This window comes from Phalacrocorax carbo, chromosome 10 (genome assembly GCF_963921805.1).
Source record: "Phalacrocorax carbo chromosome 10, bPhaCar2.1, whole genome shotgun sequence".
Classification (NCBI taxonomy): domain Eukaryota; kingdom Metazoa; phylum Chordata; class Aves; order Suliformes; family Phalacrocoracidae; genus Phalacrocorax; species Phalacrocorax carbo.
In genome coordinates, this window is record NC_087522.1 from 14,073,919 (window position 1) to 14,090,036 (window position 16,118).

General features: G+C 43.9%; 1 protein-coding gene across 3 annotated transcripts in view; it reads left to right on the forward strand.

Annotated features, from left to right (window-relative positions):
- Window positions 1-16,118, forward strand: part of CARHSP1 (calcium regulated heat stable protein 1) — a 38,683-nt gene that overhangs the window by 18,960 nt on the left and 3,605 nt on the right. For all 3 annotated transcript variants that reach the window (XM_064461959.1, XM_064461958.1, XM_064461957.1), the window contains 2 exons: window positions 1,472-1,664; window positions 5,057-5,179. In XM_064461959.1, coding sequence (XP_064318029.1) covers window positions 1,492-1,664; window positions 5,057-5,179 — 296 coding nt within the window. In that variant the 5' untranslated portion in view covers window positions 1,472-1,491. The remainder of the gene's footprint in view (window positions 1-1,471; window positions 1,665-5,056; window positions 5,180-16,118) is intronic.

Consider the following 16,118-nt stretch of genomic DNA (forward strand, 5'->3'; position numbering starts at 1 on the left):
GTATGTGAGAGAACATGACTATCCACTTCTCAGCACCTTGAGCAATTAAATGCAAAAGCCTTTGTTCCCTGGTGACTTCATTCTTAAAAGGCCTTTTTAATTTTAGTCCTTAGTTTTGGGAAACAATAATGGCAATTTGTCATTGACAGGAAGGCTGCATCTCTCAAATGACATGTGAAGGATCCACTCCATAATTCATGGGCTAGGGAGTGTGGGTGTCAAAAGGAGGGTGCATAATGGATATGAGAGATTTCAGTTCAGTGAAACTGTTGGTCTTAAAGGCAGCTTTTCTTGCCTTCGTGATATTTTCTTGACCCAGATTACCACACTTTTTGCTAACTTCTCCAGATATCCAGAAATTTTAATGTTTCCTTAAGTAAGTGTGTGGTGTGTTATTGGTTATTTTTGTACAGCTTATTCCATTCCCAATGTGGATGGGAACTTGCACAGTAATACAAGAGCAGTGCTGACTGATTTCTCTCTGTCACTGCTGCACCTGTAAGCCATGCATTACTGTATGTAGAAGTGCTGCTGTTTCATATCAGTCCTTCTCTTTTCATGGATGCTGTGAGTGTTGCTTGTTGTGTGATAAGACATGTACTGATGTTGGTGTGCTGAGAAAAGGACATTCTCCCTCTTCTGCTGTAGGATGATGATAAATGCAAATCTGATATGGGCTGCTGGGGGTCTGAGTGCACGTGTGGACTGTTGGCTTCCTAGTTGCTGGAAGATTGTGGCAGATGCAGACCTACCAAAGGGTAGACCGCTGGGTCTGCCAGATCTCTGCAGGCTGGAGGGGGTCCCCTCTTTGTGGTTATCCACTGCCTCCCAGCTTTGCCTGTGTTCCTGTCCTTGGCAGTGAAAATTAACTGTCTGACTCTGTCTGAAGTGAAGTAAGGAGCACTTGTATGATTTTCTTCCTGCAGTCAAGCTGAAGGTGTTACGAGCTCTGAGAGCGCTGTGCTAATAGCTGAGCAGCAGCAATGAAGATAGCATTGCTGATTGCACAGCAAAACTAATGTCCAGGGGTGGAGGTGCAGCCTTTATTTAGCATTTGTTCTTCTAGTGTATGTTTCTTGTAATGTGTTTCTGTGCAGATGCAACAGGCTTTTCTGCGCTGTCAGTGGTCAAACCCCATCCGTCTGGGAGCTGCACAGGCACACCGATATTTAGTGTTGGGGCTCAGGAGCCTTTGCCTATGAGTGAGGCAGGAGTAAGTTGTTAGTTGTGGAGTAATTTGTTCTCAGTGGAGCTTTCTTGTACAGCTTATAAAAGCTATGAGGTTTAAAAATAAACAATTTTTTTAAAAAATGAACTCGCTGACACAAGAGCAGGAGCTTTTGATGCAACTGTGTCTGTGTGTACGTCTGCAGGAAGTGAGTCGTATTCTTACAAAATCATCAGCTGAAGAATTTGTGACTTTTATGACAATTCCCATTTTGGGCTAAGTCAGATCTCTTCCTCTCTCTAGGTTTTTCTCACGCATCAGGAATGTCTTCTGAGCCCACTTCATCTGCCTCGCAGCAGTCCCCTGCCTCTCCACCCTCACCCAGTTCTCTCCATCTTCCTGAAAACCGCAGGGTGAGAGATCGCTCCCCGTCACCCATGAGAGGGTACCTCATCCCCAGTCCACTGCCCACCCGACGGACCAGGACGTTTTCAGCGTGAGTATTGGGAAACCTGCTTTTCATAGACACAGCCAAACGATTGCCCTTGGGTAGGATGATCAGCCCTGCCGAAGTGAAGGGAGTCGGAGGGGGCGGTTGTATGTGGAAGATGCTTTGGTTTTTACTGTTATCTCTCTTCCAATAAATTCTGATGCCACTAGTCTTTTAGTCCAAGTTGCCTGTAGTTTTTCAATGCTGTGTTTGTGTAAAGGATGTTCAAAGTCTTTTCCACTCTTTAAAACCAGGGTTTTACAGGGAGGGGAAAATACACTGAGACTTTTCAAAACAGAGTTTCTGGTCTGAAGCTTTGTTTCACTTCACATGCTGGGTTGTGGCTTTTGGGACCATGTCCTGTTGGTGTTTCTTCATCAGCTCCACCTCCTCCTTTGGCACAACCTCTCTTCTCACCACCCCTGAAGCACTGGACTAGACCTCACTGGAGGCTTTAGTTCTTTCACCCGTGACACGTGTGCTACCATCAGCCAGGTTACATTTTAGGGATGGTCCATGACCCTGTCACTTTTCAAAGGGCTTGTTTCTGTTTTATATTCAGATTTCATATCTCCATCTTAAGATTGCTCAAATAGACATGTAAAAGAATATGTTGGTTTTCAAGGTATGAATGCTGATCTCTTTCATTGTCTAAGATTGTATGAGGTTTTCCATAAAGAGAGATGAGGTTTGTTGCTATTTGTAGTTATTTGAGGTGGTGTTCCTACAGCAGAGTCGGCTTTCCCCGAGCTTTTCTGTGGCCCTGTGGTGCTGTGCAGGCTCCTGGAAGCCACCCGTCCAAAGGGGACTCCTCCGCAGAGCAGCAGCAGAGAATGGTGTTGCAAGGTTTGGCCATTGTGAAAATTCCTGGTGCCTGTGATGGGCCTCCCAGTGAGGTCCTGACCTGTGGATTGCAGTGTGGGTTTCTTAGTTAATCTCAGTGGCCTTTGAATCAACCCACAGGGGATGAGGGTATAACGTGAAGCTGTGGTCAATCTGTTGCATTTCTGCCACAGTCTTGCAATTAATTCTGTGCAAGTGCAAGGTCCTGCACCTGGGGAGGAACGACCCCATGCACCAGTATAGGTTGGGGGCTGAACTACTGGAAAGAGGCTCTGTTGAGAAGGGCCTGGGAGTGCTGGTGGGCAGCAGGTTGACCATGATCCAGCAATGTGCCCTTGTGGCCAAGAAGGCCAACGGTATCCTGGGGTACATTAAAAGGAATGTGGCCAGCAGGTCAAGGGCAGTTATCCTTCCCTTCTACTCTGTCCTAGTGAGACCGCTGTGTCCAGTTTTGGGCCCCCGAGTTTAAGAAGGACAGCGAACTGCTTGAGCAAATCCAGTGGAGAGCTACGAGGATGATCAGGGGACTGGGCCGTCTCCCTTATGAGGAAAGGCTGAGAGGCTTGGGTTTGTTCAGCCTGGAGGAGAGAAGACTGAGGGGCATCTCATCAATACTTACAAATATCTACAGGGTGGGTGTCAGGATGATGGGACTAGGCTTTTTTCAGTGGTGCCCAATGGCAGGCTAAGGGGCAATGGGCACAAGTTGGAACACAGGAAGTTCCACCTAAATGTGAGGAAAAAACTTCTTTCCTGTGCGGGTGCCAGAGCAGGGGAACAGGCTGCCCAGGGAGGCTGTGGGGTCTCCTTCCCTGGAGATGCTCAAAACCCTGCCAGGACACATTCCTGTGCCCCCTGCTCTGGGTGTGCCTGCTCAAGCAGGGGGGCTGGACAAGGTGATCTCCAGAGGTCCCTTCCAACACCTACCATTCTGTGGTTCTGTAAGGGAGGTCTGGCAATACCAAGTGAAACACTGTAGGCTAGCTCAAACCTTCAGCTAGGCTATTTTGTGCTGCTTAATCTAGTTGGCATGCTTTTTCCTTTTTGCTTCCTGCAGTGTTACCCAGCTCTCTTCTTCAAGAGTTATCCATGCAGATTTAAATATCATCAATCTCAATGATGCTTCGTATTATTACTTCTGTATTCAAAATGAGGCAAAAAAACAGCAGCAGCAGAAGAAAAATGTATATGTTGTCAGTTCCAAAAGCCTTCAAATGCCCTAAACTTTGTAATGGAGATAGATTGCTAAAAGGAACATAATTGACTTGATAATTGGGATTGCCCTTGAAAAGCAATTCCAAGCTAGTTCACCTCAGTGCTGTGTTAATAATGAACTCTGTTATTCTTCTCAGCTGTTAATCCTAGTCTGTTTTTTACAAAACTAAAGAATTTGTTTTTTCCCTTCCACAGTTCTTTAATTGTTAATTAGTGTAGGAATCTTGCTGTATTTGTTTGGCCTGAAAATCAAAATAGCGCTAAATTCTTATTATTATTTTTTAGTATCCTTTTAAACAGGAGGAGCTCTAGGTGTGCTTTGCCCCACAGCTGTATGGAAAAGATGAATGTGACAGGCAGTAGCTTATTCTTCAGTGGGATTATTTAATTTTGGTTCATTGCAAGTGTGGGGCCTTATCCCCCAAGTGCTTTATGTCCTTGAAAGATGCAGCTGAACTTTAATGGCTTCTTTAGGGCAGTGAGTGCTTTTCCATGTAACGAGCACTTGTGGGGTCAGGTGCATTGACAGCTTTATAGAGGTGGAAATAAAGTGATTTAATGATTTCTTCTTTCTTTAACACTTTCAACTGTGTTTCTTTCATGTAAGTTTGGCTTAAGGAGCAGAGCTGTTACCACACTTTTTAGTGATTTTTATTTAGACTTCAGTAAACTTTAAACATTTGGGAAAGTGATGTCAAAATTGTCATGATGCATGTAAGCAAATGGCAACACAATCATTTACTGAGTTTGAAGAACCGCACCAAAATCATCTTCTAACATGGAAGCAACCTACTGGATAGTCATGGCATGAGAAGGTCCTGACCTACTAATGCCTCTGTGTGAACCCCGTTAAGAGGATAATGGTAGACATGCATGCGGAAGGGGGATGTGTATATGTTTATATATACATGTGTACACATTTATACAGGTCTTTATGCACTGCATTCTCTTGTTACTACATGCACACACTTACTTTAAAATTTGTGAAAGTGCATACAACTCCTAGGTGCGCACTGGTACTTCTGAACTCATGAAAGGTACAAGATGCTTACATTTAGTATAGTGTCTGAAAGAAAATTTGGCAGGGTGATACAGCAGATGGATTCAAGATGGCAACTGATGGATTATAATGCTAGCAAATGTCATCATCTTTGTCTCCCTTAAAAAGGCAACAGGCAAAATGTGCAGTGTATGAAACTGAGTATTCAGCAGTTGCTACAGGGGAGTACACTCATTTGGATCATTGTGGCCATTTGCTTTGTGTGCTCTGGCTGACACACCTGGAAGCTGTCGCATCCATGCTCAGCAATAAACCATTCTTTTTGTGCTTTCTTTTGCAGAACTGTGAGAGCATCGGAGGGTCCCGTCTACAAAGGTGTCTGTAAATGCTTCTGTCGCTCCAAAGGCCATGGCTTCATTACCCCTGCAGATGGAGGGCCCGACATCTTCGTACACATCTCTGAGTAAGTCGTCTGGGTGGCCGAGGAAGGCTGGAGCTTTGGTTTGCCTTAATTACTGAATGCTTTTGACGTTTCAGATAGAAGAATGGTTTATAATCTGTCACCCTTACCTCAGCAAAGAGGAGTTATGCAGATAGATTATGCTGTTCTTTTCCTGTATTACTATAAATCTGTTGAGCTAAAAACTCATCATCCTGTCAAATCTCTTGGAATAAGTTGTGCGGTTTCTCCCAGACCCAGAAACTTGCATCTACCTGAAGCAGATTATCTATGTGGTATCCAGTTTTAATTTAAAAATTTGTAACACCAAAAGTTATCTACTTCTACTTTTCACTGCTTGTACCATTATTAAACTAAAGGTTAATTACCTTTACTGCAAGAAAAGTCATACTTTATTACTTCCTTGAATTTATCTATCTTCAGTCTTGAGCAGTTTATAGCTAAAGCTTACTTGCTAAAGGGCTTATTAGTACCTCCACTTTTTTGCCTGAACACACTGAGAACCTTCACCTCTGAATCTACTTTTTGATAAACTAAACAGATTAAGCTTTTCAAGTCCCTCATTGAGATTTTTTTCTCCGGTCTAAAAGAGTCTTTCCAGTCTCTTTTCTAAGTGTGCTGCAGAATTTAAATATAATTTTAAAACAATACACTGTACACATACTTTCAGCACACGGAGATAAAAATCTTCTCCAGACTCCTGCTCTGTTTCTCTTTCTGTACATGCCATAATAGCATTAGCCCTCTCGTCCCTAGTCTTTTGCTGAGTTGCTTATCTGCTCTGACCTCGGCACCCTTTGCAGCGTCAGGGTTTGGTGCAGTCCCAGATACAGTCTGGCAGCCCCGACAGCAGTGTTTGCATTCCTTGTTCCTTAATGTATGACTTCATATTTGGTTGCATTGCAGCACATCTTGCGTGACTAGGCCCTGCCTGCCAAGGGATCCAGATCACGCTCCGTGACTGCATTGTCTTTGTTATTTATTGCTTGGCTAATCTGTAGGGTTTAATAGACAATTTTGTATTTGTTTCTAGATTGAGATGTTGACCAGCATGGGGGCTGGAACTGGTCTCTGAGGCCGTGTATTAAGATTGCTCAATGCTTATTCTCCAATAACATCTTTTCGATCTACCACCAATTTTCATTCTACGTATTGTTTACAGTGTTGAAGCTGTATAATCCTGATTTGCTGTTTGGAGTGGTTATCCAGTGATACGTCAGCAAAAACCTTACCAAAATTATTCACGTTGCCCCAGCTATCTTTCCTGATTGTGTGTGTAGCACGTGTCCTTGGAGAAGGAGCACGTTGGCCTTCTTCCAATTTTCTGAAATGTTACTGCATGATGGGCGTTGGCAAGCCAAAGCTTTTTAGGACTCGTGGATGCAAATGGGCCGGGTGGCCTGACTTACATGTTCAGCCCAAGGAAATGTTATTTACTGTCATCTTTTCCTTTTGTTTAATACAAATGCACATTTTCTCCTTATTTCCTGAATAACTTAAAAATAACATTTCTCATATCACAATGTAAAAATTTACTGTGAGCATCTAGTCTGACCTATACAGTTACTGATCAGCAAGGGTTTAGTTAAAACAGCCCTCTCACAAAAACATGATTTCTCAGCCCTCTAATGAATTCTTGTTAAAGAACTGTCTATTTTCAGTCCTGGTTTTTTTCTTCTACATTTTCTTTTCCAATTAGCTTGGTAAAATTTTCTTCAATTATGTGAAATGAACCCATTTAAAACCCTAGAGATCACTTTTTGACTGGGGCTGCCCTTTTGTTTGTCTGTACAAAATGTGAACTAATCTTTCAGATGTTCTCCAGTTCCTGCCCTGTGGCCCCAACACATCTTTGTCCGAGCCCAAACCCCAGTACTTGATTCTGGGTATGCTAACTGCTCCTACCCTCAAGCCCCTTCCAGTCAGCTATAATTCTTAGAAACTCCAGTGACATTTTTCTGTTTGGCTATTTGACTCCCATATGTCTCCCATAATGAAATCCTTTATGACATTATGAAAAACATTTTTTTTTTTTGTCTGCTGTGATTTTGGTGGTCTGTGCGAGAGGCCCTCTCTCATGGGCAGTGCTAATTGGTGTGTTGATCTTGTATGCTTTCAAAATGCTTTGACTGTGAGCCATCAATATGCTATATTTGAGTAATTGTGCCCTGAATGTGGCGTGCCACCTTCCCCTTTCTTCCACCCCCTTGATCTATCCTAAAAACACTATTGAACGAGTCATCAAGGCTGTAAAAGTTTGTGGACAACCACACTTCTTGATGTATTTTCAGCATGTTTATTTTGCTGGTGCCTGCCCAGTTCTCTGCTTGGTCTCACCCTCACGCAGCCATGCCCTCAGACTGCCCCTGCATTGGAAAGCTGAAGCAGATACAGGGTAAGAGAGGGAGAGCTGCTGTGTGGGCAGGGGGTGACAGGCTCTGGCCCGCTCAGGTACAACCTTCAGCCTGAACTCTGGCTTCCCAGGTCTCAACTTCCCTACTGGCTGGACCAGGCTGCTTCTCTTCATTTTTAGTTACTTCATTTCAACCTAATGCTCATGCAGATGGGGCACTGTCTCCGTATGCCATGCTGCAGCGCGCTGCTGTCTTTCTCCAGTACGGCAGCTCTCTTAAGTTTACTGTAGATGAGAAGATTGGAGGGGACCTCCTCTACCCTGTCTGCTGCTGGAACGCACCGGTGCCTTTCTGGCAGATGCTTTACCCAACACATTCATAACAATTTGAGTGCTGGGGATCCACTGCCTCCCTGGGTGATGTCTTCCTGTAATTAACAGACCTGGCTCTTAATTGTTTCTGATATTTAACTGACATCTCCCTTGTTTTCAGTATGGCCCTTCTTCCATCTCCACAGCAGGTAAATTATGCCTTTGATCTTTAAGCCTATCACTTATGTGTTCAAAGACAGTTTTCCTTGCGCTTTCAGAAGCATTTTAGCAAGGTTGGTTCATATGAATTTTGTGAGACTGAAGGATGTGCTTTGTGCAACTTTGCTAGGCTAAATTCTGTTCCTTTGAAGCCAAGAGAATTTTTCTTCTATTGAACCAAGATTGGGCAACTGTTTAAATGTTTCTTATGTAGGTACCGTCTCAGAACTTAAATTTAAAAATATCTGATGTTTCTGCCTCAACCTGTTAGTAAAAAGTGCTATTATTGAAGTACTGAAGGTTGCAGCACAATGTGTTCTTTAATTACTCTGAGTGTATTTGAATTGTTGGAATGAACTTTTAGTGCTAGAGCACGATGGTATCACTGTCTTAATTCTGATGCAAGGCAGCACTGGAAAGATGAATTAATAATGCCTTTCATTTCAGTTTATTTCACTGTGAATGAGAAACGTTGCTCTTTATTAATGGGAATTGTTATTGCAGCAGCACTCTGTAACCATCGCTGCAGCTCAGGGGACTCCAATGACTTCGGTTTACGTAGTGTGAGTTTTGAGATACTGCTTATGTTTATCATGCAATTCTTTCTACCTATTTTACTCAGTTATATCTAAATGTGAGAGAGACATCAATCTGTTCGCTGTCTCAGTGCTGTATAGGCATCTACCTGCAAAATGAAAGAGAAACGATTCTCCTGAATCAGTTCTGCCTGAAAACTAGGATTTCAGGAGCATGGATAGAATGGTATACCAGTTTGGATTTGGCAAGATAGACTGTTCCTCTGTGTTCATCACTAAGCTGTGATGATTAGTGAAGATTTTGAGTGTTGGGACCAGCTGCCTATCTTGCAGATTAATATGATTTTAAACAAAAAAATTTGAGGAATTAAATTTTTTTCTTCCCTAAGCTTTGGAAAGCTTTAAGGTTACACTTCAATGAAAATATCTTCCGTAAAATGGGATGTCTGTTTCCCATAGCTTTCCATTTATTTTTGTAAGATAATAATGCTTAGCATGGTGTTTCCATTTCCATAAGTGAGCATTAGCCTAAAAATAAGGTAAAATACATGTGGCATTCAAAAGCTTCTTTATTTGGCATCCACAAAATTTTAAATTTCAGTACCTGTGAGAGTTTAATGTGGATGTGGGCATGTGGATATGTTTTGTGAGTGGAACTTGCAGCAAAGCTGTGCTACTGTGAAGTTGGACTTGTCAGATGTGGGTAGATAGACAGTATAAGAAATGCCAGTTTGAAATGCAGGTTTTAAGGGTGTTTTTTGTCTGTGTGGCTTTTTCTGTTTTAACGAGTGGCTCTGAAGACTGCAGAGCTGATTTGGTTTGGGTTGGGTTTTGATAACACTTGTGTAGAGCCAGTTCTACATTTTTAACTGGTTATGTACATACGTACAAAACTGTACAATTAACCAGGGCAGCCTGGAGTTCTCTGGAAATGCTGACACTGGTAGGTGGTAGCATTTCCTTTAGAGCTGTCCTCGTGCAGCAGGGAGAGGCATGGTGGCAGCTCTAGTGACAGTCACCGCAGGTGGCAGTAGCTTCCTGGCAGCACTCTTGACACCACCTTGGGTCAGTCTGCCTGTGAAGCATCTGCGGCTGAAACCCAGTACCACAACTGCAACACTGTCAGTGCTTGAGATGAACAGATTAGAGCCAGCTCATGCACACCGACCTGAGTGGCTGTTCCTGCCTGCGGATGCGTGGCCTGGCGCAGCAAGAAAGCTGTCGCACCCCTGCCACCCGCAAAGGCACCAGCCACAGGCTCACTGCTGCTTTCTGCGTTGCACGCGCAGCGAGTCCTGCCTCCTTGTGTTTATTGGAAACACTTCTCAAGTTGGTATAAACAATTGTGCTAGGAAAATGTTATGGCTTGTTGAATGTGGTGAGATTTTGTTTTTCTCAGTTTAATGCTTTGCCCTTCTCCAGAACAGAAAACAAAATGTGCTTGCTAGTAGTGAGTGCAAAACCCTAGCTGGCAAGCATGGGGATGGAGGAGTTGCTGAGATGGCAACTCCAGATAATGTCCCTGGCAGCAAAGGCAAATTCATTTGCCTAGAGTGAAATTTTTAAAAAGCCCCTAATTATGTTTTAATAGTGATGTGTACTCTTAATGCTTTCATTTCCACCAGCTTGTATCATGATCCACTGTCACCAGATTGATGGTGTTATTGTAGCATCAGTGCTGAGAACTGTATCCTCCTCGATATCTTACCTCCTCCGCTGTTCTTTCATAGTGGGAGTAAGTCAGCTCTCACAAATACGAGCCACTTTGGTTGTTACTGAAATATAATGGTTCTGGTGGCTTCAGTTTCACTCTTGCCACTCTTCCTGTAGACGTGACATGTTTCCGGAGGGTGGACAGGGAATCCCTGCAGTGCTGGCAGTGCTGGCTGTTGAGGTCCCCAGCCTTGTGCTGGGGGTGGCTGCTTTTACAGTTTCATATTGGCTTGCCTTCCAAAGGGGGGTCTGGAGGGCACAGAGCAAGGGGGATGGGGGTAGGTGGGTGTGGGTGTCTGTAGCAGTAGATCAAATGATGTGCTTTAGAGCACTGTGTAAGAATCCCACTCTTCTACTTTCCCAGTGTATTTGGGAGTGGGCACCTGAATGGCAGGAAGATGTGTCAGGGGAGGTTTAGGTTGGGTATTAGGAAAAGGTTCTTCACCCAGAGGGTGGTGGAGCACTGGAAGAGGCTCCCCAGGGAGGCAGTCACGGCACCAAGCCTGATGCTGTTCAAGAAGCACTTGGACAAGGCCCTCAGAGACATGGTGTGAATTGTGGGGTTGTCCTGTGCAGGGACAGGAGTTGGACTTGCTGATCCTTGTGGTCCCTTCCAGCTCAGGGCGTTCTATGATTCACTCTATGATGGATACTCATTTACTCTCCAGGCTTTTGCATTTGACTGGGATTTGGCCTGAAGCCTGTGTAGCTGCAAGGACAAGGCAAGGAGGTAGTTCACCAGTGAGCAGTGACGAATGACCAGAGTCTTGTGGTTTTTTTTTTTTAAAAAGATTTTATTTTGCAAAAGCCTCTGATTTAATGGAACAGAAAAAAACATGTGCAGTGCTTGTGGGTTTTCTGCAGTTTGCTAGTACTTGGCTCTGAAATGCTGCATTGCAGAGCGGCCTTCAGGCTGTCCTTCAGGCTGGATTCCTGACCCCATGCTTAAAGATGGCTTTGGAGAATTGATGCTATACTTCCCTTGGGATGTTGACACGTAACACCCTTGGGACCCTGGAGAGATCCTGAGTTTGCTGTGCTTTGCTTGCGCATTGTGTTGTGATCTCAGGAGGTTATGTTCATAGTGCCTGTAACTTGGGAGTACTGAACAGAACAGAAGTGGGCTCCCAGGCGGGGATATAGTCCGATTCTGCTGTTGCATCTCAGTTTCTGGCTATGCTGGAGATGTACTGTCAGCTGCATCTTCCTGCAGGGAGGAACCCAGCTGTATCCCTGCTGCATTGAGGAGCTGGCTTTGAGCTTTTCATGTCCATGGAGAGATAATCTTTTCATGCTCCTTTCCACTGATTTTCTGCCAGATCAAGATGTTTAATGCAAAGAATTAATGTCGCATCTCTTCTTCTGGCTCTTCTGTGATGCTCTTCTGGTGGAGTGTAACAGTACGGGTTGGAAATTAACTGATAATTATGAACACACTGAGAGCTGAATCTGAGCTGAGAGAACAAACCTTTCCAGCCTCTCTGCCTTTTCTGTGAACTAGCAGCAAAACAGTTTCTGCTGGCTGCAACCGACTGCTCTGGGGCTGTTGGGGAGCCAAATCTAAGCTTTCTGTTTCCTTCAAAATACTTCAAGCACTTGATGACTTACCTGCTTTGGGCTGCACGCTTCCTTCCTGATGTGCTATGTTTCTGGTGCATTGCTGCATCTGCTGAAGTGTCTGAAATAAGTAGATTATATAGGGTGGGGTGGAGAGGCAGCAGAACACCAGGTCTTACTGGAGAGGTGTTTGGAAATGAATAGAACACGGATAGTCTTTTTCTCAGGGTTCACCCTCAACCCCCACCCCCCAAGTTGGCTGCAAAAACTCACATGTTGCACTTGTGCATGCAGGAGAGCCAGCTTGTTGTGCTTGTGATTGTAGCAAAGCCTTCCCAGAATCTCCACCTAAATGGTATAACCTGGAACAGGTCAAAGCCAAGACTCTACCTGCAATCAGGTGGTGGGCATTGAAGACAACTGTGGCCACCCAAGGATGGAGGTTCTTTGTGGTTAGTAAGCACAGAACATAACTGTCTGGGCTTTGGTTTCCAGTAGGTATTATTGTGACAGGATTCAAGCTGTACGCTTACAGGAACAGATGTCGTCTTAAACTCTGAGTCCATGTAGGCATCCTTGGAAAGCTCTGCCTCTTGTGATGACCAGTTTCTTCCTCATGGTGCAGGTGTGCTGCCTGGTGTTGAACTAGCTGCTGAAAGTAGATTTAGAGCCATAACTATCCCTGAACATGGATTAAAAAAACAGGACTAGACATCTCAGTAGAGAAATGGGCAAGAGGATGATGCAGTCCTGTAGCAGAGACCTTGGATATTAACACCTGGGATTCTTCAGTGTTTGGACCTCTTTCACACTTGTCTGTCCCAGTTATGAGTGTGACTGGTGGGTGAAAGGCAGCTCTGCTTCTGCTTTGCCTGCCAGCCAGCTTGGTAAGGTCATAGCTGGCTTTGCTGATGAGCACTGGAGCTGTCAGCTTACCCTGGGACTGCATGGGAGGGCATTCAGAATTAGTAACTCTTAATAGTTCATTACTCTGTCGTGCCCTGCTGATTAATAAAAATAGGGATGGTGTGTTGAGGTGTCAAATGAGCTTTAAGAAGCCCACAAGATTATACAGCCCATTGATCCATGGGAAGTGCCTACACGGTGCGATCAGTGGCAGGGTTGTTGACCAGCGAGGCTCAGAGTTCACTGAAAACTCTTGTTCAAAAATGTTTCCATGTGACTTAGTCTTTGTCCCAAGAGGTTTAACTACAGCCCTGGAGTATGAATAGCAGCTGTGAAGAGGAAGAACTAGAACATTCCTTATTTAGGTAATTTCCTAATAACCTCCCAGTTCCCTAAAAATAGTGCAGGATAAAATGCTCCACTGTACCAGACTGGCGCTGAGCTGGGAAATGGGAGTTGCTGGATAATCTAAACCTCATTCTATTGTGTCTCACTCTGACACTAACATCAGGAAAGCATTTCCTATTTTTAGTTTGATTTGTTGGAGTGTCTTGAAGTTCCTGGATACATAAAAATCCATTATTTTGAATAGAACATGCATACCAATCTCTTAAATAGCAGTGAAAATCTCTACCTTCCTCTAGATCAACATTTAATAGATAGTTAGGGTAAAAGTAAAAAATACAGATCTAAAAATATTTCATCAGTATATAACATCAAGAAAGTTCATGTTTAACTTTCTCTACCAAATTATCTAGGTAACTTATACTGTATACATACTGGCTGCTGTAGGCTGAATCTGTTCCAAGATCTCTGTTTACTTGCTCTGATCTTTCCCAGTTCATTTCCTTCTGAGTGCTTAAGGCAATTGCTTCCTGATGGAGGATCTTACTGCAGCTTTGTGTAGGGCTATGCTCCAGTGCCATGCCATCACCTTTCAAGTGCCATTGTATTGTTCTTTCTTGATGCCACCAGAAGTACTGCACAATCTGGATGTTGTTTGTTCCTGCTTCTAAGCATCACCTAGCAATAACAATGCTGGAGTAAGTCTGCATTTATCCCAGAAGCAGCATTTGGTGGGCAAAACTTTGCTGGGATTGCTGTTCACAAACAGGTTTAGTCAGGCTGCAAACCAAGACCATCGTCCTCTTGCTTTTCATGTGTACTGGGGGCAATGAGTTAATAACATATTCAGTAGGCACCAAGAGTAACTGGTAATTGGAAAGCTGCAGGAAAGGAAAGATCTGATCTGTGTGAAAAAAGTTGAAAGGCTAAAAGCAGAAAATGAAATTCAAATTGTGTGTGTGGCCACAACCTTTTTAGACAGCTGTGCGAAGGACAGGCCTGGTCTTGTTGAGGTAAGACCACAACAAGCAAGGAAAGAAATAAGACAAACTAGGGGATGAGAAGCAGCCATGTTGGGGTTGAATGAGGTTTTAACACAAGCTTCAGTCTCTTGTAGTTTCAGTTTGGATAAGGTGTGGGGGGGAAATCTGAAGTTGTTGGCATAGTGCTTGGTCCTAAAAGAAGTGCTTTATAGTGGAGAGAATCGTACCTTTCTGGGTAATGCTTGGGGCTGTGCAGATTTGGGGGCTAACATGATCTGTTTAGAAGAGGGAACAGGACTAACCTCATGATTCAAGCGTAAGAAATTTGGATCAGCAAATGTTTTGCTTTGTTTCCCTGTGCAAACCAGGCGCCATAGAGACTACTCCGTGTCACCTAACAAGTGCTGAGAGATGCCATGGCTCTCAGTGATAGCTGAGAGTGTGTCCTCCAGTCTGGGTCGGTCCCTTTGCTTCTCCTCTCCCTGACTGCAGCCTGTCGTACGTTAGGCGTACCATTCCTCTGTGTGTACTGATTCACTTGTTCTTAATTTCTTGGACCACTTTGGTTATTGGTACATCTACAACCCCTTTCTTAGTAGAACCCATCCTGGTATTATTCATATTTCAATTTTGAACCAAACTCAGCCCAACAAAACCCCCAGTATTTTAACACTGAAGCTGTACTTCTTCCTCACTGGAATCTTCAGATTCAAGTGATAACTAATTTATCTCTGTTTTTCAGGAGCCTTTGTGTTTTGGCACATCTTTGGTGCTTCAGGAAATGCTGTGCATCCACTTTCTTTCTATGTTAACCATACCTACTGATATCTTTTGCAGATTTCAAGTGTTTATTTTGCTAACTGCGTCTCATCCTGTTTTACAGGAGCTTTTAAAGAACATGTAAGGTTCCTGTTCATTAGAAAAACCTTTCAGCCAAACATGAGATCCCTTCCTGGGCAGGGCATCCGTTCCATTTGAAGGCTGTTAAATGGTGACTCTGAGCTCACCGCTTGCTGTGCGTGTTCATCCTTTGTGCAGAAATCAAAGGCAATACCTGGGACTGTGTAGTGAGTAGCTGTAACATCAAGAGGAGATGCTGCTTTAGTTCCAGCCCCATGTAACTGCCCTGCCTATGCTCTCTGAAACACTGCCTGCATCTTGTCCTGGTGTTTGAGGCTGCATGAAGAAATGTGTTTCATTACAGTGTGTTGCAGTGCCTCAGCTGTACCGGAGTCAGTGTAGACCTTCTGCTTTGGCTCCTATTGTTTATGTTCATTACATCTGGGCTGGGAAAGGTTTCTGCTCGTGACGTTTCACTAGTCCTGCGTTGCTATGTATGGATAAAATGCGTGTGCTGTATTGCTGTCCACTGGAAGATGCTTCCTTAGGTGGCTCTGACGTCCTGCATGCGTTGTTTTGTAAGTTACTGCTCATGGCAATGTGGTTTCAGCTCAATAGCAGCAACTTTTTGGCAACAAGGGATCATTCAAGAGATTCAAGTGGGAAAGATGATGTCATTTTTTTCCCATGGCATTTCTATTTTCGCTCATGGTTTGACCCTCTCTTGTGTCTTTTCTTGGGGCTTCATATTTACTTCTCAGCATCTTCTCACCCTAGCTTGAAATCCTCTGCAAAGTCAGGGTAGGCTGCAGAGAATTTGGTGGCCAATTCCTCTGGCAGTAAAAGAGGTAAACTAATATCTGCTCCTGAAAGGATAGTAAGTATTGGGTATGCAACCCCTTCACATCTGAAGAAATTTAAACCTGTTAGAAATGGGGGAGGTGGGGTATAAATGAAGGCAATAACTGAAGAGGACAGCCACAGCAGGAGTTTAGATGTGGGAGCTTGAACCAAGTCTGTCCAGTGTGATACAGGGCTGGGCTGACAGGTTGGCTTGGAGACTTTGGAAGTAAATAAAGGTCAGTTGGATCAGCCTGCATGGGGAGGAAAGGGCTGTCAGGTCTGATGAAGGAGGCTTTATCTTGACTTTTCTATATTTTTTCTGCCTCTAATTTACT